The sequence below is a fragment of the Chrysemys picta genome, chromosome 1, assembly GCF_011386835.1.
Source record: "Chrysemys picta bellii isolate R12L10 chromosome 1, ASM1138683v2, whole genome shotgun sequence".
In the NCBI taxonomy this organism is placed as follows: domain Eukaryota; kingdom Metazoa; phylum Chordata; order Testudines; family Emydidae; genus Chrysemys; species Chrysemys picta.
The window spans coordinates 101,552,223-101,577,738 of NC_088791.1; the positions used below are offsets into that span (position 1 = coordinate 101,552,223).

The window sequence follows — 25,516 nt, forward strand, 5'->3', positions numbered from 1 at the left end:
GTTCCAGTACTTATCTGTTCTTCTACAGTTTTTCTTAATAGCTGACCTAAATCTTCCTTGCTGCAGATTAAGCAAATTATTTCTTGGCCTGCTTTCATTGGACATGGAGAACTGATCACCATCCTCTTTATAACAGCCCATAGCATGTAGGAAGACGGTTATCAGATCCCTGCTCAAGACAAATAAAACTGGACACGTGGAAACCTTTCCTCATAGGTCAGGTTTTCTCAACCTTTTATCGTTTCTGTTGCTTTCCTCTGGATTCTCGCCAATTTGTTCACATTTCGTAAACTGTGGTGCCCAGAGCTGGACACTGTAGTCCAGCTGAGGCCTCACCAGTGTTGTGTGGAGCAGAAGAACTACCTCCTGTGGTCTACCCATGACATACCTGTTGATATACACCAGAATATTAACCTATTTTGCAACTACTTCACATTGTTGGCTCATGTTCCATGTGTGATCCATTATAACCCCCAGATCCTTTTCTGCAGTACAACTAGCTAGGCAGTTATTTCCCACTTTGTAGTTTGTGCATTTGATTTCCCCCCCCCCCCCCCAGTGCAATAATTTACACTTGTCTTTAGTGAATTTCATCTTGTTGATTTCTCCAATTCTCCAGTTTATCCAGGTTACTTTGGAGACTAATTCTGTCCTCTGAAGTGCCTGCAAACCCTCCCAGTTGATGTCATCCACAAAGTGGATGAGTATACTCTCCATTCCATTATCCAAGTCTTTAATGAAAATATTGACTAGTACTGGACCGAGGACAGATCACTGTAGGACCCAACTAGGTATGTCCTCCCAGTTTGACAGCAAACCATTAATAATTACTCTTTGATTATGGTTTTTCAACCAGTTGGGCACCCACTTTACCATAATTTCATCCAGACCACAGGTCCCTCATTTAGAGAAGAGCTTGTTCCAGGGAGAGGGAGCAGTCAGCAGGCATCTGGGGAAAGGTGGCAGGGAACATAATATGCTGAGACAAGACATTTGTCTCCAGAAGGAGAGTCTGGAGAGAGCTCACCTGGCCACAAAGTTGGTGGTGGAAGTGGGATATTTAAGCATTGACCAATATGGCTTAAAACAGTTCAAGGAAGAAGCGCTCAGGAATGGGTGAACTGGAAGAATTTTAAGGCGATAGAGCTATTTTTGCTGAACATAAAAGTTTAGAATAGGGTAAATTTTTCTGTTGGGGGAGGGGGAAATGATGATGTGAGATTGTATTAATAAATAAGGCTGGCTTGGGCACAAACACAGGTAAGCCTGTTGTAATTCTTATACGGAGTCTGTAGTGCCCTGGCCACCACCTGCCTCTACTTCCCCTTCATCAGGGCCTTTAAGAATTCACAAAGTTGCTAGTCACCTTCTCAGCCCCAAATTCTTTAATTCACTCTCCACCAAGTTGGCAACAAAGCTTGTCAAAAACAGAACAAAGTCCAGAACAATCATCCATTCCAGAGCCACACAATCTCCCCTTAGGCTTCCGTAGCTTACTGGCAGGCTTCCTACCTCTGGTAGTCTCAGATACTTCTCTCAGTCACACTCTTCCCTTGCAGCTTCCTGCTGCCTTTTATATTTTAACGACCTGATTTCTCTCTGGGTCATTCATCTTGTAATCAAGGCTGGCTTGGCCCCAGGCTTTCTAGCCCACAGGGCAAGCCACCCTGTTATAGAGTCCCTAATTGGGGGTAGGAAGGGACACTGCAGAGCCACACTTTGTCAGAAGGATGAATGGCAGGGCAGGCATCTCCTATTATAGCCATGAACACAGGATATCAAAAGATCTTTGGCATATTTAAAAAGGAACATTGCCTCAAGGTAAAATTGTTTGGGGGAACCAGACTGCAACCCAGGCACCTGCTGGAGGTGTCAGAGGAATTAGGCCTGCCTAGGTTACTGGCAGGGGGTGGTAAAGCCATTAGGTAACACCAGCATTAGTGTAGATGATAGTTTTTAAAATCTGTTTTCTCAAAGCTTTGTTCCTACAGTTAAACAAATGAGACTTTGGTTTTAAGAAGGTGGCTTAGCCACTGTATACCCCACTGGCCAGATTCCTGAAGGGAAGAGCTGCAGAGGCTGATCCTATTCAAACCTGCTTGGTAAGCATGGTTGATACACATGTTACTGAAGCCCAGAGCCCAGTCTAGGAATGGGAATATTGCAGAATTTCACCCCAGGGGAGGTAAGGGCATGAGGCCTGACACCTGAGGGGATGTACTCAGAGCAACCCAAAAGGGGCTAGAGGTGCAGCTAGCCCTGCAACTGTGACACCAAGTTTAAGGGAATCTCAATGTGCTCTTGGGGTGCACTGTATTGATTGTATACAAAGAGCCCTCAAGGTCATGTCTGTGGCTGAGGGACTGTCCATAGGTGCTGTTGTGTAATTCTGTGCTTTGAAACTGAGCTCTTGTTTTAGTACAATTCCCATTTGTCTCCAGAAGTGCACTGCACCCCTCCTATTGATAGGAATTGGTGTTTTATCTGCTAGAATGTTACCACCAGAGTTGAATCATTTCTATGGTAACTGCTTCGATGTGTTTGACTGCTTTACATTCAAACCACGATTGGGTAGATCTGTTTTTGTCCTATGTTTATTCCTGATTTATATTCTTTCAATCAGTTTTCAGAGTCAGGTCTGTGACTCTGAGAAGTGCAATCAGCTGACATGGATAACCATTCTGGTCCACACCAAAGGATGGGGTGCATGGGCAGGGTGACCATGTATCCCTTTAAACTAGGAATCTCTTGGTTTTCAGCAACAGGCGTCGAGCCACGTTTTTAGAAGTGCTCAGCATGCACAACTGGGACCAGATTTTCCAAGAGAGTTCGCTCCCATTTAGGCAGCAAAATAAATGGGCACATTTTCAGAAGACCTCAGGACATGGAGTGCAAGTGGGATGCTGAGCTCTCTTGAATATCTAGCCCTAGTGTTTTGTCCCATGCTTTGTAAGTTGTGGGACAAAACATCACGGCCAGATGGAACACTAGAATGGTGCACTGAAGGAGTCATCGACCAGCTGAGCTGATGAACCAGGCAGCGGGCTGGCTGAGTGCATGTGTTCCTCAAGCATCATTTAGGACCCAGCCCTGCCACCGTTTGCTACCCGGCTCTACTTCCACCCCCCAGAAGCTTTCCCAGTGAGCCCCCCAACCCATCCTGCCCTGCAGGGTGAGCCAAATCCTCATGGAGTCAGAGGCTCATTCTTAAACTGAGCTGTGACTCCAGCTCCACCGTTATAAGCAAGTGGTTACAAACCTAACCTGAGCCAGATTCGATGTATCCACCATGCCTACCCCAGAGGTGAGTACCAGACCATGGCAGTCCGTTTGGGGGATGAAAGGAAGCCTGTTTCCCTGTCCTTATTTACTACAGTCCAAATCTAGTTCCCATTAAAGTAAAAGGGAGTATTTCCCTTAACTTCAGTAAGCAGTGGATTGGTGATGAGATTATGCCTGTAAGAACTGTTATTCACCAGAATGTTTGTGGAAAGAGAAGTGCTGCAAATGTGCATGCAAATCTTCTTCAGGAACTGATATGGCTTCCATTAGTGTAACATCAGAGCAGCTCACCATCTTTAATGTCCTCACAACACTGCTGTATTTTCCAGAAGGGGAAAGGAACTGAGGCACAGAAAGAGAGACTAAGTGACTTTTCCAAGATCACACAGGAAATCTCTGGCAGAGAACAGAGTCCAGACTTTCTGTGTCCTAGGCTAGCATCCTAACCACTGGACCATTCCTCTTCTGTGACACCCCTGTGTCTGTTCTCAAGTACTCATCTCTCTCTCTCTCTCTCTCTTGGAAGTTGGGATCTGAAAGCTGTTTGTGGATTTGGGAGTCAACCAGTCAGGTAGCAGAAGTAGTACCTTGTGACTAAGGTGACCAATCACATACCATCAATAGCAGCTGATTCTGCCAGCCTTTGTCATGGTGAATAGTATTCATCCTGTTTTACTGATCTTAATGGGATTATGTGCAAAGCAAGGTACTGCCCATTGTAAGTAAGGGTGGCAGAATCTGCTTTTATGCTGTAAAGAAACATGTAGGACGTCACTAGTGGCTTTGACCACAGGAATGATTTTACAGTATGGTAGGCCAAAAAAAACAAACAAAAAAAAAACCCCTGTGCAGAAAACCATGGATGGATTAAACACTGGCCATGTGAGGTAAGGAAAATCCTGCCCAGAGCCAGATGGATTAAAACATTTACCAGTAAAACAATATTATTCATTTTTTTTTTTTTTTTTTTTTTTTTTTTAAATGCTGACAGACCTGGTCATCAGCAGGTTTGAACCTGGGTCTCTGGAACTTAGTGCATGAGCTAAAAGCTGTATGCCTGTTAGCTAAGTCTGTAGAGCAGACTCATTAATTGCTTTCTCTTTCTCTCAGTGGTCTTGATGCCACTAGCTGGGACGGAACACCACATCCAGGAGGTGTGTGGGTTACAATATGTTGCAAAATGTTACCTCGCTTTCAAATAGGAATCACTTTGATTTTGTTGCATAATGTTCTTTTCAAATAGCAGAACTTTGCCCTAAGGGCCAGGCTCTGATAGCCTTGCTTGCACAGTGCAGCACCTTTGATTTACATGGCTGTACTCCTGCAGTAAGTTGTTACATCATGTGAGTAAAGATACTTGAACCTGGCCCAGAAGTAAATGGTAACATTGAGTCAGACCCTTTGCCTTCTGAGCCAACAAAGATGACTGTGGTAATTTTTTTTTCTGTTTAGGGAGTTGGCTTTGTGTTCAACAAATAATGACTACTTTGAAGTTTATCTCTTTGACCATCATGAATGTATTGGGCTTTTGCTGAATTTTGGATTGTTTCCAAAACAAGAGGAAAAGCATACAGGTTACGCAGGCACAGGCATGTTTTGCAAAGCAATTTGTCCCAAAGAATTTAACTCAGTACATTAGTGGGATAAATCAGACCTCTCCCCCTTCAGTGCACACACAACTCCCTATGTATACCTATTTCCACTACAACATGCACCAGCTCTAAACCCTTCCTTTGCTGCCCTGATTTGGACACTGCGGAGGGGTCATTTCATAGCTTTTAACTTCAAGACAGAAAGCACTGTTATGTACTGGGATAGCGCTAACGAGAGCTGTGCAAATTATTGAGGTTTTTTCCCCAAAAAAATTTAAAAAAAAAGGGGTGGGGTCCTCGGTGATACAAAAGACGAAAAAATATTAGTTTCTGGTAAGATGAAATGTTTCGTTTCAATGTTGGGCATTTTTAATTGCTTTTTCATTTTATTAAAAGCAAAGGACATTTGGAAATACCATTCACAAAACCACAGGAGGACGAGGTAGGCTCAGTTGTGACCTTGCCCTAGGTCCTGAGCAAGGGGCAGTGGATAGCTCCTTTCTCTCAGGAGCAGACAAGGAACCAGACTGTGACTCAAAGGGCACGTCTTCGCTACCCACCAGATCTGGCAGGTAGCAATCAATCTATTGGGGATCGACTTATCGCGTCTAGTGAAGATGCGATAAAATTGATCCCTGATCGCTCTGCCGTCGACTCTGGAAATCCACCGCGGCAAGAGGCAGAAACGGAGTCGACGGCGGCACGGCAGCGGTCAACTCGCCGCCGTCCTCACAGCCAGGTAAGTCGACCTAAAATATGCAACTTCAGCTACGCTGTTCACGTAGCTGAAGTTGTGTATCTTAGGTCGACCCCCCTCCCCCCTGTAGTGTAGACCTAGCCAAAGTAACTATCTGGTTCCTGGTTCTGCCTTGCTCCAAGGGGAGAGAAATCTGCACTAGCCTTACACGGAAGGCAGATTACTTCCCAGGGCATGCCGGCTCAGTTTAGCTGGCTGCCACATGAATGGGCCGGGCAGTAGAGAGAAGGGGCAGAGCCCTGTGTGCTTTGTACAAAGCTGCATGTTTCGTGGTCATTTAATTTGTATTTAATATATTCAGCAAACTCTGGTCTCATGGGCTTTGGCACTTAGACACTGCTGTGATAAGTGCCTGAGAACAGAGGGTCTCAAGATGGTTGTCACAACTCCCAAGAGGTGTCAGGAGGTTGTGACCACTCTGCCCTTCCCCCACTACTGAATGGAAGGGGTCCTGGCAGATCTCAGCTAGACAAGAGGGATGTCATGGAGGGGGTGAGGGTGAGGTCCCAATATGGGAAAGGGGGTTGCAGTATAGAGACAATTGAGAATCCATGCCTTAAACAGCCTGAATGAACTCTCCCTGACCTAAAAGAAAGTCTCTCTCCATTGACTTTGAGGAAGATATTCAAAGGCACTAGGCTCCTAACTCCCATTGACTTTCAATGGGAATCAACTGCTTAACTGTCATGTGTGGTTTTTTGAAAACCTTCCCTTTTAATGGGACTCAAATATTGCCCACAGTTAGCCAGGGGTAAAAACCGCAGCACAAAATTGTATATAAAGTTGGTAAGAAAGAACATGGAAATGTTCACTCTGGGAGTTTTTACTCAGTGTTTGCCTGAAGATTCAGTAGTTATGCAGCCATATTGTAGGAATGTTGTGATAGGTCTGAGGTCGCTTAGTGACAAAGGCCATGGAAACAAGCTACAGATGGATTTTTATAGCTGTCTTTGGTTTTTAAGAATCGAGTACAGGGGCACGTAGCTCACAGAGGGAAGACACAAATGCACTGTTGGAAACAGTAGCCTAGAACTATCACTCCCCCTTAAGGCTTCCTAATATATCTGTGAAAAACACATGTGAAAATGTAACCTCTTCAATGATGTTTTGTTAAAAGACTTGTTGATGAGGGGCCAACATCTACTACCAGTGACACCTGCAGTATTGCCAATTCCAATCATTCAAAAATCATGAGACTGATTTCCTCTCCCCTCCCCCAAATCATGACTGTCTTCAAAATCATGAGACTTTTAAAAATCATAAATGTTGGGTTCTTTTCATTTGATGGTTTTGAACCCTTAGGCTACACCTGGGTCATGTTTTCAGGCTTTTTTTTCTGCTACCATGAAGCTAGATGCTTACTTTTTTTTTCTGGCACCCCCACTGAAGATTGGAGGGTTACATAGCGCAAACTGAGAGCGATCATTGACCCTAATGGTGAAATCTGTTATCTCGTGATAATGATGAACTTATAAATGGCAAGTGTGGTGCCTTTAAATAAATGCAAGGCAGACAGCTATATGCTTACAAGCATCTCTGCAACTGAGCAATTCTGACAGGGAACTCACTTGTGTTGAAGCCTCTTTCAGTTGGCCAAATAGTCACAAAGGTGCTGCAAAGGAGCCATAAATCCCCCTAAGGAAGGCCCCTATGCAGCGGGTTTTCCACAGCAGGCTGAAGGCAGGAGGAGGGCCTGCTGAGGTAGGAGGGGGACTGGCCAGGATGTACCCACCCCCTGGGGATTCTGCACAGATGCAATAGGCGAGAGGAGCAATTGCAGTAAAGGCACAAGTTAAAGAAATAATACACCCCAGGAGGTGTTGTTTGCTTTTTGCCTTCTGGTTTCTGAGCTTTTAGAGGACACTCATGTCGCATTTACAAGCATTCATCTGCAACCAGGAGGGCTAGAAACATACCTAAAAAAACCCACTAAACCCCAAATTCTCCTTTTGGCTCCAGCTCCTGGAGCCTTAAGTAAAACATCAAATATCATGAGACTAACAATAAAATTGCAAGAACTGGCAACACAGACTGCATCCTACTGAGTTCTGAATCATATAATTACAATACCATCAGTAGACACCAGGTGGAGAAGTTGTACCAAAATGAAATTGGGTGCTGACTAGAAACTCAAGTAACAGAGCTGCTGTAAAGATCTTGAAGTGAAGATGTTTATTACCAATACAAAACATCTGAAAACATAATTTATGCAAAACTATCAATTGGGAGGGGTCAATTTCTGTGACTGAACTTCTGTTTCTAAAACAGTGATTGTAACTTACATTTATATGGCTCCAAAAGGATCCCAAAGCACTCTTTACAAAATGACAACAATATATAATAGACACATAATTTTCTTTGCCCATTGCTGAGATGCAGGCATCTCTTGAATGAAAGGCAAAAATTGTTTGAGAGCATATAACACTACATCCTAGAGTCTATTGTTTTGCATTATACAAGATTTTAGGACAGGAAGTGAAGAATGCCCTCCACAGAGCTCTTCTTCAACTGAAGGAAGCTTGTCTCTTTCGCCAACGGAAGTTGGTCCAATAAAAGATATTACCTCCCCCAACTCTTCTTACTCAAACCTGGGGCCAACATGGTTACAACAACTATGGAAGAAACTGTCATATAAGGACAGTTTTTCTGTATTGTGTTCCTCTGCGCAAACTACTGCTTGTAATAGAAATGCACATAAGAAATACAGATCAGTTCTGTTTACAATGTAATCAGTAAAGGATGTTTTTGTAGTTAAGAGCACTGGTTTTAATAGAAATGAAAATAAAATCGTGTGTGTGTGTGATGAGATATATATATTGCTAAGGATAGGTAAAGTTACATAATTCATGATGGGGATATATACAGTTCAAAAGCTACACATTCAATTCCCGCCCCCCCGATGATGGTTTGAAATAAAGGCATTGCTTTCTGCCTTCAGCTTGTAATTCAGGGTGAATTTTGACCCTGAGTAATTTAAGCACCATGAGCCTTTAATGCAGCAGAATTTCAGATCGTTTGGACCGCATTCGCATTCTGCCCCAGAGTCTCTGCTATGCCTAGTATCTGCTGGGCATGGAGCAGATTGGTGGAGAGAGGGCTACCAGACAGCTGGCTGCCCCTCTGTGTTTCTGAGGTTGGTTCATGGCTGGCCCTGTACAGTTTAGGGCCTTGTAGAGCCTGATTTAAACTCTGCCAGGTAAGCGTAATTACTGTTCCCCCTTCCATCACCTCTGAACAGACCGTATGTCAGGAACAGATGGGGAGTGGAGTAGGAGCTGGCTGTGCCAGATTTCCACAAGCCAAGGACTGAAGAATTATCAGATGGCCAAATATGACCAATTTCTGGCCTCTACTCCTGGATCAGTGGAGAAGGGGGAGAGAACCTGGTCTCACTTATACAGATGCGAATTCAGAATAGCTTCTCTGACTTCAGTGGAGTTATTCCAGAATTACATTGGTATAAAGGAGGTGGACATTTGACTTGTATACATCCTCTTTTAGTCTGACCAAAAGAAACCAGCAGGAGTCTATTCTGCCTCCCCGGTGAACTAGAAACAACCTGCTGTACAACACAATAGCAAATCAATAGGTATTTCCTCTGTATTTGTGCATTCGTGGTGCAGCTGGATGAGTAGAACTTGAGAGGACAGGTGACTATAATAAGCAAAATAGCTCCTTTTGCTTTTTACATCAGGCCAGCTTGCACCGGGACTAGTGTGGGTAGATAAAATAGTGAGAAGGTACAAAACAGCCCGCCCACCCTAGTCCTGCATGTTGGCACCAGGTCCCTTTGCATTTCAAGACCCTGCACCCCAGGCCCAAGACTTTCCAAAGGGAGTGAAGCAAGCATAGCAGAGCTGACCTGTCACAAGAGTGGCACGCATGCTGGCTGCCTGCTCCATTGTTTGTTCTCCAAAGTCTCCTGGACAAATCATTGCTGTGTGGCCCCCGTTGTATTCATTTAGAAGATGAAACATACAGGCCAAAGGTGTTAATGCAACCCAGTCACTGTTTAACATTGAACTTTGTTTAACATTGTTTAGGGTTTGGTATGCAGAGACCTCAGCCTGCTTAGCACCATGGCAAACCCACCATTAAACATCCTTTTTAACCTTTTATACAGAAAAGAAAGGGAGAACAGTTAAAGCATTTGAAATGTAAGGCTTTTATTTTAACAGCATCCCTTGTTCCCTTTCCATTTTTAGAAGGACCCCCCCCCCCATGTTCGACAGTCTCTTAAATGGTATCAAAGATGGTAATGACTGTCCTCTTGTGGGGGGTGAGGGAAGAGAATAAGTTAGTTGACATGAGCTGAAGCTGCTGCCGTTGTTAAAGTCTGATCCCATTTCATCTCAGGTGGTGTTTGGGATTCAGCTGGAGTTGGTACAGGTGGTGGTGTCATCTGGGTCTCTCTCTCTGGCCCGGTTTGCTCAGGACATCTCTCAGCATCAGGATGATGAAGATCCTGAGTCCCAGAAACAATGGGAGAGGCAGCCATGATCATGAAGCTTACTTGTAGCATACATCTGTTCTTCTCTTTTCCCTCCAAAGTCTTTCTTTAAGGACCTACAAGGTAATGGAGGGAATAGCCCATCCCTTCATTATTTTGTCCACTAATTAGGCCTAATATCTGACGCCAATTTTGATTGATTAATTTCCAGTTCCACATCTTCTATTTTTACCAAGCATGATTTTAACTTAGTCCTTGAGTTTTAGCAGGAGTTTTTTTTAGACTAAATCAGTTTTTCTTCTACCTTTTGCACCTGTTCCCATCAACATTTATTACTATAGGCTATTGTGACATTTTATGAACTTTTACATACTTTTTACAGTTAAGCCTACAATGAGGGTAAATTTGTAGTCCCAATTATTACAATATCCCTCTGTCCCTCCCCCCTGCCAATCAGTACAGTCTGTGGGCTTCATTCTCCACTCCCTTGTTCTTTGTTTTGTTATTTATTACAGTAGTATCTAGGACCTTCTCCCCCGTCCCCCAACATGGGCCTATTGTGCTAGGTGCTGTACAACCTCAGAACAACAAGTCCTTGTGCAATCATTTACATCTGTGCACAGTGAACGTAAAATGTTACTGTCAGTGTGAATAGAGCATTCTGGTTTGGTGGCATTTTACCGCCATTTTGCACAGTTGTCTGTGACTACACAAGGTTCCAGGCAGTGAAGAATAAGGCCTAATGGTCCAGATTCTGCCCCTAGTGTAAATCCTCAGTAGTTGCATTGACCTCATTGGATTTATTGTGGATTTACAATGGCCCAGCTGACAGCAAACTACAGCCCGCTGTCTCTGGTCTCTGTCAAAAAAAAAAAAAAATCTAGTTTCAAGTAATTTTAACTTCTAAGTCTTGAGCACTGTAATGATCTCTTACCATCTAGCTAACAAGCAAATACAAAGTAAGGTCTGTGTGCTCCACAGAACTTTATGGCTCTAAAACAAATTGTCCCTAGGGCTTAGCACAGTTAAACACATTCTCTGCATTCAGACAGCACAACTGGGGAGTATCTTTCAGGAGCAGACGTTGGTGAATGTGCTTTTGAACTTTTCAACTTACTGTACTGGTATTTAGCAAAACAACTTAAGGTAATCAGTGGCTTGCAGACACAGACACAGAAGAGCACCATGCACACTTCTTCCTTTCCTACCAGATTCTGAACTGCCTTTTGTAGCAAGGTGAATGGGGTCATTTCTGTGTTGCTGATGGCCAGCTGCCTCACTGCACTATGCAGCACAAAGGGGAGCAAAACCAAGGAGCAGACAGGCCCAAACCTGAATTTTCTCTGTCTTCATGGGTCTCAGCTTCCTTTTGGGAGGCAGAATTTCATTATGGGCCTCATCCTATAGCAACAACGGCTGCAGTGGGAGTATGCCTGAAGAAGAAATGCAGGCCTAGATCCTACATTTCGAGCTGGTTGACATTTTTTTGTTCAAAGGTTTTCTCAAGTAAACATGGTGCTTCTTTTTTTTTTTTTTTTTTTTTTAATCAAAATTTCATTGGGAGAGACCCTGCTTTTGACTACATTTTTCTGGTTTTCCTCAAGAAATCAAACCGTGCACATTCTGGGGTTTTGATGAAAACCAGAAGAGTTGTGGAGAAAAATGTGGTCCAAAACAAAAAATGTCTTCAAACTTTTTCCATGGGAGAGAACATTTTCTGACCAGCTCTACCTAAGATTCAGCCACCTCTCAGAGAGAGACAACAGTCCTGCTCACTGAACGGAGACACTGTGAATTGTTTCAAAAACACTTTGGAATGTGTATCTTGAATGTTATTAATCAGATATTGTATCTATTTAGCTTGTTAAGTCAGTGGTTCCCGATATGCATTTTGTTGTTGGTGCTCCTCTAGTGTCGGACTGGCAAATAGGGGCCCTTTCCTGTGCTGTTTCCTAGGACAGTTGCTGTCTCTTCTCCTTTGTTTTCATTATTTTTTCTCTCTTGTTCTATTCTGTTTCCATTTTCTCTTTTCCTTCTCATCTGTTTTTTCTTCTGTGATTTCTTTTTTTTTTTTTGTTAATTTATGTATCTTTTGGTGGGAGTGGCTTCCTATTCTTTTACTCTTTCCTGTTCTGTCTTGAGTTTTGTTACCCCTTCCAGTTTCCCCATTCACCTGAATGCTACATGCTGTTCTGGGTGGCTTGCAGTGGCACTTTGGAGCCATGCGACATGTGCTTCCAGGGCTGAGCTGAGTGTTGCAGGAACAGAGATGCTTGAGTTTGCAGCAGCTGACACTTGAGCTGCTCCCCTGGCTGGCTGCAATGCAGGAGCAAAGAGAGTAGGTAGGCAGGTTTAAAGGAATTGTCCATTGCTTATCCCTACAGTCACAGCAGTAAGCTTGCAGTAGGGTCTGAGGCAAGGAAACTGCATGCACAGAACGAGGGCATATAATGGCTTTTCATTTTCCGCCCCTTGAGATATGGATCACAAGCTACCCCGCTTCTGGCTTTTCCAAACCTCATTTCATTGTCATCGCAAATAACTTAAATGTATTTGTTTATTCTCACTTCTTTATTCTTCATGGGAGGAATTCTTGAATCCTGTGTTGATTCTGAGTAAATGCTCTTCTCCACATAGGCATATTCAGAGCCTGTGTGCAGCTTTTTTACAAAGCCTATGCACCAACTTAAGCCCTACTTTGAGGGAATTAGTTGTGCGCAGGCCCCGCATTGACTCTGTACAGTGGGTGGGTAGGTGGGGAGGGGGAGAAATTTCAGTTGTATGGGGTGAAATTCACCCCTATACAACTGCTCCATCTGGTGGAGATTATTGTGGTGTAGAGGGTCTTGTATGGACCATTCACCAACAGGTGAATTTCAGCATGCTGTGATTCCACTTACAGCATATAGTATCAAAATTTAACCTATTATCCCTTTCCCATAGGAAAAAAGTATAAACCTGACCCATATTGAGTCCAGACCTTCCCGAGTCAACAAAGATGAGTATGAATTCTTCATAAACCTGGATAGGAGGAATACTCCTCTTCTCACGGATATCATCAAGACTTTAAGAAACGAAATGGGAGTGACTGTTCATGAGCTTTCACGTAAAAAGAAGAAAGATGCTGGTAAGAAAATATTGATTGTGCTAATATTGACTATAAAATTGTGCTATCTGCCTAAACCACTCAGCCTTTTTGAACTACTTCTGTTCCCTTCAGTAAAGCAATTTTCTGGTTGACCTCTGTACCTGTGTTTCCCCTTCCACCCTTTATAGTCCTGTCTCCCATTCCAAAAAGTTGTAGGCATGGTCATTTTCTGCAAATGAACAGTGCCCTTGCTGTTCAAATAGGCTATATTTTCATACACAGCTTTCAGCAATCTACCAAATTCATCTAGTGATATCTTTTGCTCCTTACACACACACACACAAACAATACAAAGAGACCACCCGGGCACAGGTGAGTTCCAAATGACTGCGTTTGCTAAAGATACGCAAACATGCCAAGCCTAGCTACAGGCACACTGCCGCTGTGACCAGGGCCGGCTCCAGGCACCAGTGAAGGAAGCAGGTGCCTGGGGCGGCCAATAGAAAGGGGCGGCACTCCATCCGTTACTGAGGCGGCACGTCCGTGTCTTTCACTCCCTCTCTTCCTTTTTGGTAGCACTTCAGCAGCAGCTCAATCAGCGCTTGGGGCAAAAAAGCTGGAGCCTGCCCGGTCTGTGACTGATTTCCAGTGGCTTCTAGAACACAGCAAGCACCATTGGATAGCTCAAAAAGTATTTAAAGGGATATTAGACTATTCCGATAAACATTATCTAGATTCAAACTTTTTTTTTTTTAATGATGGTCTTTGCTTGACATGCACAATGGCTTTAGTCTTGTCAACCTCCAACAAGTTACGTAAAGCCCAGATTCAGCAAGCTACTTAAGCATATAACTAACTTTAAGCACATGAGTAATTCTAATGAAATCTATGGGACTAATCATGTGTTAAGCACATGATTCATTTTAAACTGCTTTGCTGGAGCAATGCCAGCATGCTCAGCACCTGATTGAATCGAGCCCTTAATGTGCATTTTTGGTAATGAATGCCATCTAGAGAAAGATGGTCTTTCACCTTCCTAAGGAGGGCTTTAGAACAGTGGCCTAGAGACATTTGCGACTGCCTGCCCTTTATGCTCCCTTGATGAAGAACTTGCATCACTTTCCAAAGCTGCCGTGTCTTGATCACCCTTACAGGGGAACAGTCAGGTGAAGACAGGCAGTTTGTTAACATTGAAATAGGATAATGCAGATTGTTTGTTTGAATCCACAGCGGAGCTCTTCTTGGTCACCCTTCATAGTAAAGGTCCACTTAGAAATAGTTTATAAAGAGTTAATTACCATAAGAGGTGTTATGATTATCAGCATCTTACACATATGAGTAGTTTGATCTATGGATGGTTTATAAATCCATCAGTAGAAGGTATGCCAGATGGTTATAAGCTACCAGTTGACCTATTGGACTCTATAACAATTGACTTACCAGTTCTGCTGGTCATTTATTAACTCTTTGTTAAATGGACCCTTCATGCAAAGTGTGATCATATTCTCAATTGTGTTTAATGCATAAAAGTTGCTGATAAAGGACCAAGTAACAAAATAACGAATGAAGTGTTGATTGTCATGGCTAACTCCAATACCCCTCATTGCCTCCCCCAAAACACCCTAAATCTTGGTTAATAACAACGAACCAAATCCTGCAGCCCTTACTAAGGCCAATGAGGCACAGTCCAGCACTACACTTGGTGTGAAGCAATGTAACCCGTGGGGAAGTAAAGGGAGAAATTCTGCTTCAAGGAAGTAGATTTCTTCTCTGATTTCCCTGGCAGGGATCTATTACTGCACCCCATCAGAGTGTGGAAATCATTTCCCCATCTCTTCCACACTGGTCCTTCTCTGCAGGCTGATCAGCCTCCAATCTCTCTCCATCTCCTTCTGGAGCACTGTGCACCCCTTGGTGGATGGAGGGAGCAGGCTTCCTTCTTCCCTTCTTCAGGCTCAGGGGCAGCAGCTGTGTCTGACCCTTATGCAGGTTGGATGATGAGTGGGGAGGGGAGAGGAAGCCTTCTTGTGCACTTCCTCCCCCACAATGCACCTACGTAAGAGTCAGGCACAATCTTGCCCCCATAATCTCACTCAAATCTTTTGGGTCCAATTGTACCCCTCCTCCAAGCCATGAAATCAGGGAGTTTTTTCTACCCATTTCAGTGGGAGCAGGCTCAACCTATCCTCACGCAGGCAAAACTCCCAGCAATGTTGATGGTAGCTTTGCCTTTTTAGGGAACTAGGGCACGATCCTGGGAGGTGCTGAGTACCCTCCATTCTTCTTATTGAAGTCAGTGAGAGTTGAGAGTGCTCAGCACCTCACAGGATTGGGGCCTGGGTAAAGACATGGCCCAGAAGATTCATGTAAAGAAACCACAACACCCACTTTATTAATACCTAAATACCTCTTCAGATACCAGATGTGATTTTAATAGGATTTCAGCTAGGATTGTCTTCAAATGCTTTTGGTCTGGTTCTTCCTCTTCCTTCCTTGGAACAACATAAAAGGGCATTAATATCTGCCCGAGATAAATCCTGGTAATCCTTTTACCATCTCCTTTGTGCCTGACCCATGACATTACATTTGGGGGAAAAGAAACCTCCAACAAATACTCTCTGGGGTCAGTTTCCTCCATACAAGTGACAAGAGAGAAAGGGTTATGCCTGGGCAGGGAGCTATTAGCACTACTGTTGAGATTCCCTCAGAGACTTCTTTCCACTCGGCTTCCTAAGAACTCAGTTCGACTCCTGCCTTTGTCACTCGGGTATCTTTACTGGACACACAGCAGTGCTATGCTGAGCTGATCAGACTCAGATACAGGGTACATCACAGCTCCAAAGTTACACAGAAACTTCCTCCCTTTCTATACATTACACATCTCATTGCATTTACTATACATTGCAGCGCACATTTTTGGATCGGCTTGGTTACTTTGCAGGATCCAATCTCTGTGCAGCATGCGCTGTCCACATGCTGACCACCATTCGACTTCCTCTTTACCTCCTCTCTATATTCTTAACTTCCCTTGTTATCTAGTTCATAGTAAACAGTCCCTGTGTGTTTCCCCTCTTATCTAGTTGTCTCGGACATTCTGTCTTCTTAGCCTACTGACCTATTTACTTACTTTATTTTAGCACAAACATTCTGTTTTCAACCTTATGATTAATTTCCTTTCCTAATCTTCTCTTCCAAAAAAAGGGGCCTCCCTCCAGGAGTTATTTACTCCAGGCCAGGCCTCAGCTACACTTACTATCACAGATGTTCTCTCTTTGTCACGCATCCTCTTTCTGAATTATATTTTCAGAAGAAAGCTACAGACCCTGGAAAGATTTTGCTGAGCAGCAGTGATTAAAGGTTTTGTAGGCACTGATTCGAGCACAGGGTAGAGCTCAAAATGTCAACAACAAAAAGACCACAGGAGAAATCATGGCTCCATTGAAGTCAATAGCAAAAATCCTATTGATTTAATCAGGGCTAGGATTTCACTTCATGTTTCCATGTTCATCAAAAGGTCTTCTTGAGCCAGATTAATCTCTATTGACTTCAGAGCAGCAGAGATTAATTCGATCCCTTCTGATTGAAGGAATGACTGTTTTTGTTTGTTAGTGGAAGCAATTTATCATCAGAGAGAGAGAAGATCAAATGAATCATTTTATTTTTATTTCTTCTGTCCTTGATTCCCTTTTCAGTTTCAATAGCTGCCATTAGTGGAAGGGCCCACCATGAGCTTAAATCTCAGAAGGGTTGTGCCCTAAAAGTCCGACTAAGGCAGGGGTGCTGGAACAATGTGTATAGTGGGGGTGCTGAGAGCCATTGAACCAAATTGTAAATCCTGTATCTGATGGAAACCACTTCAAGCCAGGGGGTGCAGCAGCACCCCTAGTTCCAGCACCTGTGGACTAAGGCTGCTTAGTGAGCAAAGCATACACAGGTTCAGAGTGAAATGAGAGACCAAGCTGAAGACATGATGGCTGAATTTGTCCCTTAAACAAATAGGACAGTGTTAATAAATAACTAGCATTGCCATGACAATGTCTACATTGACTTGCCCTTTAAAATCATCACTGATAGATCTTAACATTGGAATCTTAACATCAGAATCTGCTGATGTTCTTTTTTTAAAATATAAAACTAAAAAAAATCACGCACACACATGCACACTAGCAAGCCAACCTCCCCTATGTTGTATGTGGACACAGGCCTTTTTCATTGCCAAGGAAAATATTCTCCTTGTGAGACACATCTGTGTCAAGAAAGAAGCAACTTACTTAAGCTAAGGCAATAGTGCCAATTCCTTACCCACCATCTATAGAAGGGATTTGATTTTTCTTTGCTAAGGATTATGGGTTCAGTTTATCTGTGCACTTTACATGAATTCAGTGCAGGATCACAGGGGGTAGCAAAGGTGGTTTTATTTTATTTCCCTATGTTGCTTCTTGGTGACCAATGTGCCATCTAGGCTAGTGAAATCCTCTTTCCTCAATTGATCTAATTATGACAGTCTGGGCTTTTTATTGGCTTGCGCTTAAATAGTTTTTGTTCATTTTGCCTGATGTATGTTGAGTGCCACTAGGATTTGGTCCAGCAAAGCACCTGAGCAATGAAGAGAAGGAAGAATCACAAGAATGATTTAAGGATTGGAAAATATGCTGTACAGTGAGCGCTCTATCTACTTAGGCCAGGTCTACACTGAAAAATTAGATAAACCAGCTACATCACTCAAGGCTGTGAAAAATGTTGTGCCCTGAGCACCGTAATTAGGTCAACCTAACTCCTGGTATAGACATGGCTAAGTTGATGGAAGGATTCTTGTGTCAGCCTAACTACTGCCTCTCAGAGAGGTGGATTTATTATATTGGACTGAATTTAAAAACTCCTTCTGTCAATGTAGGAAGCATCCAGTGGCTGTAGTGTAGACATACCCAAGGCATATTGAAGAAAAGGCCAAGAGGTGAATTGATCATAGTCTGTAAGTACAGGAAGAAGCCCTTGGATCTTTAGAGGAGTCTTTAATCTAACAGATGAAGGCATAACAAGATTGAATGGATGGAAGTTGAAAGTAGGTGAATTCAAACTAGAAATGAGCTCCCACTTTGAATAGTGAGGGTGATTATCAATTGGAATGTGTAGTGGATTGACCATCACTTGAAATCTTTACATCAAGGCTGGATATCTTCCTAAAAAAAGTAAGTTCTAGTTCAACCACAGGTTATTGGGATTGATGCAGGAATCACTGAGTGAAATTCTATGCTCTGTGCTATGCCAGAGGTCAGACTAGATGGTCACAGTGGTCCCTTCTGGCCTTAAAATCTATGAATCCTGTGCTTAACTTGAAGCATGTTTTGATGCTTTACCAGGTCTGGGGCTTTAGTGTACTGATGATTTTTCATTTGGGCTCAGTTATCATTTTTACTCTTTGTTTTGTTTTTGTTTTTGTTTTCCCCAAGCTCTCTTAATTGTAGGACAAAATATTTTCCCCTATTCAAGCAAAGAATAAAAGATTTAGATCAATAATATAACTGTCGCTTAGCAAATGCTAGCAAAATGTCATCATTCTGAAGGTAACTTTAGCTCTTCGCATGAGCGATGTGCTGAAGTGTTTCATCTGGCCAAATGTCTTTTGTGGAATTAGAGTTATTTGTTGCAAAAACACAGTGCATCTCTTCATGACTCTTTTGGGAAACAAGTTGAGTATTTGCAGACCCCTAGGAGCCCAGGAATAAAAGAATTAAATATTAGTCTATTTCAGTGGCGGGAAACAGAGACAATTTATTGCATTTCTGAGACCGGCTGGAGGCTGAGGTTCTGTAAGAGCCTTGTTTGCTAAACCCTGGGGCAGGCCAAAGCATTTGGATCTGTTTAAAAAGGTCTAAACCTGTGCCTCGAACAGCTATAAATTTAATAGACCTGGCTTTGACCCTCCTCACAATGGTCAGAATGTAGGAGCTCTGCAGAAACTCCTAACTGCTTCCGTTTTGTTGCCCCACATATAAATAGCTTATTAGCATCCTATTAAGCATTTGACCCCATGTTAATTTGGTCACCACTTGGGTGTCCAGTACATGCCCATAAATGCTGCTGTTTCACTTACAGACAAATCAATATTTATTACTGATCAGCCCATGTTCTCTCTTGAAGTCTTCTTCACAGAGGCTCCCTGTTGCAACAGCTTGCTCTGGCAATTCATTAACCGCAGTGCAGACAGCCAGCATGTCTGGTTAACTAGCCCCCGCGAAAACATGTCAGCAAACAAAATATTTGACAAATTCATTGAGAGCCTAATTTGATTTGATATTTTTAAACTGTTGCTAGCATTGTTGGGGAAGGTCTTTCTGAACTGCATTGCCAGACAATATACCCCAGCAGCTCTCTCACATCACTAATTGCTCTGATTCCTACTGTATGTATAGGGCAGAGGGGCTAAATCCCATGCTGTGCTCAGCACCCTCAATTCCCATCGACTTGAATGCTGAGAACACTAAACTCTCGACAGAAGACTAATAGGGCCCTGTTCAGCCTTCTGCTGCCACCCCTTTGTACCAGTGAGATCGGTGCAAATGGACCATAGGGCAGGTATAAAGCCTCTCTCATCAGGGATCTCCCCTACTACAGAGCCACTCCACCAGCTGTGAGCTGAATCCACATGAGCCCCAGGCACAGAGGGTGTTCTGAGGTGGGGGGGTGGGTAGGTAACAGGAGGTGAGATGAAGTTAGGCCAGAGGAGGGAGGGGAGTAGTGGAAGGCGGTGTGACTAGGGTGGACTTGGGTCCTGGTGATTCTGGGGTCACTGATGCAAGGGTACAAGTTTGGGGAGCCCTGAGGGCTGCTCTAATCTTCACAACGCTCCACACTGGCCACCCCAGCAGTTCAAATAAGGGAAAAACAAACCACCTCCCTTCTGTCCCTATGCTGGTTCTAGCCCAGGAATGAATCTGCCCCCTGGTTTGTAAATCACCCGTTTGTCAAACTCTTCGGTAATAAAAGTTTATTGGATACTATTTTTTGTCTAATTCAGCCACATTTGGAACAGACATTACTTGAACCCAAACCTTTCTAGTTCAGAGGAATACCTCTTCCTCTTCAAAATCCCTAACAGACCATCCTCTCAGCACACGCTGAAATCCATCACAGGGCATAGCAGGCTTCACAGTCACTAGTGGGCCTTCTGCTGTGTTCAGATCCGATGAGTTTTAGAGCTTCCCTGGGAATGGCAATATGTTGTTGCAATAATTAATAATGTACATGTAGCTTCACAGTAGCACTTTTCCTCCCAAAATCTCAAAGCACTTTACAGACTGTTGTCACCCCAATTTTACAGATGGGGAAACTGAGGCATGGCATGGTGATGCGATTCACATGAAAGGTCACTGACAGAGCTGGGAACAGAACCCAGGTTTCTTGACCATAAAGCCACTAGCTTAGTTGCCTAAGCAATAGATGTAGAAGATAATGGCATCCTCCAGGGTTGTTGTATGAGGTTTGCCTTTTTTTAGTGTGTATGCTGACAGTGACTTTTGTATCAAGTAAAAACATCATTTCATAACCAAGTCCCATTTGCTTACTTAATCTGAGGGGGTGGAGATTACTGACAGAAACTAGTCGAATATTTCTAAAGAAACAATGGAGCTATGGATAAAAAATAAATCTATCCAGTCGTGAAAGATTTTTATGCTACTTCTGCTGCCATCTAGTGACTAACTTCTTAGGTCTGATTAAAGTTAGTAGTATGGGGCTCCAAAGACCGTTTCTTTCTGCAATACAAAGCCACATTCACTTTCATTAAAGGGGAAAAAAAAAACAAAAAAACACTGCACTAAAAAGAGTCTGTTTTGATGTTTAGAAACTGTTTGCGGCAGGAATTCTAAAAGCACAAAGACAGTACACAACTCTCACATTAGTGTGCAGAACACTGCCCTGGCACAGATGGACATGTCACGGAAGCATGCCACCCAGTAGTCATAAGTGCAGACTGCATTTCTGGGGCCTATGTGAAATGAGCTAGTGGTCTGACTCCAATTCTGATGTGCAGGTGTCCACATTACTTAAACCCTACCCCTTAAATGCCTTCTTTATTGTCAGTCTTAGCAGAGAGACCATGGGCTGAATAGGCCTGGAGACGGCCTCTGATCCCTTCGGTGATCCATGCGGCTCAGGGTTGGGGAACATCAGCGGGGCACTGTGGGAGGGATTGCGTTGCAGCAGGCTGTGCACCCTGGAGGATTTATACCGGACTTCTCTTTCCAGAGCTGTTGGTGCAGAACTTTTCGGGCAGCTGAGATTAACTAAAAACCAAAATGTTAAACAAAATAAAATTGATTCACTCAGCAGCAGTGTCCTCGTTAGGGCAGAAAGCAGGGCACGGGAAGCGTTTCAAGGCACTTGCTGGAGGAATGATGCACCTTTATGACAAGAAAGAGGCTAAATTCATATAAGTCATGGTGCAGTTCAGCTGGAAGAGAGAACACTGAGAGCACTTGGGCTTGAACTCTCCACTTTAAACTCCGGGGCCCTCTGGGATGAGTGACCCCCCATTGATATCAATGGCAGTTACTTGTACCCTACATGAAGAGAGTAAGGCGCATCAATGCAGAGTGCGAACTCCATGTGACATCCAAGCTGAGAGCAGTGCTGTTGTCACCACAAGAGCTGTAATGACCCCTCTCCCATTATAGTAGTTGCTCTCAAGAGAGATTTGGGTGCCATTTTTCCCTCTCTGATCCAAATAAAAAGAAATGGGGCCTGATTCTCTATTGCCCTGCACCTCATGTAGTTCTCACATTCATGCAGTGCGAGTACAAGCTGGGCACAAAAGACTCTGAAATCAGTGTTGGTAGCTTTTTACACCTACTGTGCACCGATGCAAATGCATATGAGAGTCCCAGGGCAATGGACAATCAGACCTGTTCCTGCTGTTTGAAATGGCTCCTTATGCATTATTGCGATGTCTGCTATTTGATACAACACTAATCAGATGCATCAGCGTGCTGTTTAATTTGTATACTGCTTCACGTCTTAAGCCAGGCAAAGTGGCAGAGATTAGGAATTGAATGAGCCTTTCATGGAACTGATTATTCCATATCTACCTGCTGCAAGGTTTCTTGCCCCTTTCCCTGAAGTGGATGACTCTGGCTACCGTCAAAGACCAGATACTAGACTAGATGGAACTTGAGTCTGATCCAGTCTGGTAATTCCTATGTTCTGATAATTCAAGAAAAATTAATAATCAAGCAATAAATAATAACAGTCACAAGCAAACTTAATGCCAGGAGCTGGATTTACTCCAGCTGCTTTGCATAGCTCCAACAATGCAAAACATCCATAAACCCAACTTAACTGGCTCATGAAACTGGGTTTACTGTTGTATTGCATCACTGGTGCAGTGCAACACTTCTGAAAAGTACCAGTGATTCTAGCCTGGTGTTTATCCTACTTTATATTTATATCAAAGAAATGAAAAGAGTTAGATGAGACCCCAAGATAAGCTAAAATGAAAAGAGGCTAATTTGTATTTTCTTTTCTGTTTTTTAGTGCCATGGTTCCCGAGAACTATCCAGGAGCTTGACAGATTTGCCAATCAGATCCTAAGCTATGGAGCTGAACTGGATGCAGACCACCCTGTAAGAAATGAGTTCTACCTTTAAACAAAGAACAACTTTATAGTAATTGGGATTCTCATGTACACATGTTTTATACCAGGGTAACTCTAGTGGTCCAGGGAGGCACAAAGGCAGTTCCCATAAATAGGGTTGTTTGAGAGTCAGTCCCTGACATAAATTAGATCAGTCTGGAGGCTGCTCTAACTTATGCAAATACCAGCAGCCCCAAGCATTATGGCAGCTGGGGATCTTCAAAGCACACAGTCATCACAGGCACACTCACTTTCTCCCAACTACACATATGCAAAGGATTCTGGGATACGGTGTCTTGATGAACAATTTTTTAGCCACAGAAAGTTGACAATCACCATATTCCAGCATGGGGATATTCAGAGCTTTTTTTCCTTTTATAATGAACGTATAGTTGATTGACACCTACATATTATTTGTTGAATGCCAATGTGGCATTTATGATGCAAGCCCCAACAAAAGAAGTGGTCCCTGCTCCAAGGGGCTTGCAATTTAAATAATGAAAGTGCATTTGTTTGTGCTAGTGAGCACATGAATCCTTAAGTGTTTTAAAGACTTTTCTTGATGCAAAAATACTTTCTATCCCCCCCCCCCATACAATAACTTATTTTCATGTCAAAACACATGGAGTTACATGCAGCACAACAAAAATTGCTGCTATTAGTTTAATTGAGACAGGCTGATTATAAATAAATTACACGCAGTGTAGCAAAAATTGCTGCTATTAGTTTAATTGAGATGGGGTGATTAGTCATTCACTACCTATTGCTTAATTCAAAGTCCGTTGTGTATCATGTACAATGATTCATGATATTCAGTGCGGTCATATGAAAAACAGAATGAAAGAAGATGCAATTACTTCAGCAAACTAAATCAATAGCCTTCTCATTTGTTGCACTGGCATACGAGCATGTCATAAAACAATGTTGTTCTTGAAAGCAAAAAAAAAAAAAAAAACTCAGGTATTGAAATGAATGAAGCAGCTCAGTTCTAACTGGTAGAACTCATTAGTTAGTGATCAGTGTCCTCTATGTTCTCATAAAATCAAAGCACAACCAGGCATATGGTATAGTAAGAAAGGATAGTAGAATTTAGGATGCAGCCAGGAGGAAAAACTAGGAGTCACTCAGTCGCTGTCATTTAAGTAGACGTGGGAGCTAAAAATAGGATAAATGTTCTATTATACCATTCTATTCTATAATATATAACTTTTCAAATCACCTGACCCCTTTTTGTGTATAATACTTTGATCTAATACAACTATGTTGGATACCAGTTGTCCCCAGATCCAGTTTCATCTTGTACTGTGCTGGGGTTAACCAAATTACCATTATTATTTGTATATTGGAGTAGTAGTTGGAGGTCTCAACTGAAACAGGGGTCCCATTGTGCTAAGCACTGTACATACACATAGTGCGAGACAGTCCCTGCCCTGAAGAGCTCACAGTCTAAATAGACAAGACAGAGAAAGGACAGGAGTATGCAGCATTGTAGCTGTGTCAGTCCCAGGATATGAGAGAGATGAGGGGGTGAGGGAATCCCTTTTATTCAACCCACTTCTGTTGGTGGGAGATACAAGCTTTTGAGCTTCCGCAGAGCTCATCTTCAGGTGAGGCCTAATCCTCACTGGCTAGATGAACCTTGTGAGAAATAAGTGTATAAGAGGTGAGCTTTTTAGCTTAAATGTGTGGGGGAGCCATGCATCAGGGTGCACACCCCCAGTGTGGTAATGAGTGAAGCTCTACTCTTTGTGAGCCCCCTGCTGGGCAGCGTGCAGAGAACGGGAGGAGGCAGGACATGAGTAAGGCTGGGAAATTGCTGCTAAATGGATCCTCTTGTCTCTCTCCCACACACCCTCTGGTGGGAGGATGTGAACAGCCTGCATATGCTATTTCAGCAAAGCAGTCATTCAGCCTGGGAAGAATCGGTCTTCTCTGCTTGCGCTTGGCGTCCACCCTGTGGGCTGGGGTCTCAATTTTAGCCTAAGATCACTTTCCTGCTTCCTCTGAATTCAGTGTCAAAGCTCCCAGTGTCTTCAGGGGGAGCAGGATTAAGGCCTGAACCCTGCATTGTTCCCACTAAGCAAGAGGAGTACATTTTAATTGTTTCCTCCTAGGGTTTCAAAGATCCTGTTTACCGGGCCCGCAGAAAGGAGTTTGCTGACATGGCCTACAACTACAGACAGTGAGTGTGCACCACACGGACAAGAGAGACACCAGTCACACAAGTGAATGCTTCCCAACCTGTCACTGCCCTTTCATCACGGCAACAACAAATTCTTATCAGGGATTTCCTTTTTGCTGTTGGCTCCTTCTTTCTTGGCGTGTGTTTAAATCTTCCTGTAAATGCATTTATCCCAAATTACAGCAAAACAAAAGTAAATTGCTCAAGGCAGACATTCAAATGAGGACATGTCCCCCCACCACACTCCAGCACCAAGCTTTGTTGTCTAATTGTACAACAGTATCACATGCTACTACAAAGACCTGAGCACTGAATAATGCAGCTTCTGGTATTCTCCATATTAAACAGTGGAGAGGGGGAGAGTGTATATAATTTACATTAAAGGAGCTGCACACACTATTAAAATAATGAATAACGTATGGTCCTCTTGTTAATCCAGTGCTTATTACTCTACTTTTATCATGTCTGATCCAGCTGCATTGAGCAATTTAGGTTCTCGTTTCACAAGCAAAATAAACAAATGAAGCAGATCCA

The 25,516-nt window shown here is 43.2% G+C and overlaps 1 protein-coding gene across 2 annotated transcripts in view; it reads left to right on the plus strand.

Moving 5' to 3' along the window:
- The window catches only part of PAH (phenylalanine hydroxylase), a 58,886-nt gene that overhangs the window by 12,674 nt on the left and 20,696 nt on the right, over positions 1–25,516 (plus strand). For both annotated transcript variants that reach the window (XM_024108419.3, XM_065565226.1), the window contains 3 exons: positions 13,025–13,208; positions 22,701–22,789; positions 24,915–24,982. In XM_024108419.3, the coding sequence (XP_023964187.2) occupies positions 13,025–13,208; positions 22,701–22,789; positions 24,915–24,982 (341 nt within the window). The remainder of the gene's footprint in view (positions 1–13,024; positions 13,209–22,700; positions 22,790–24,914; positions 24,983–25,516) is intronic.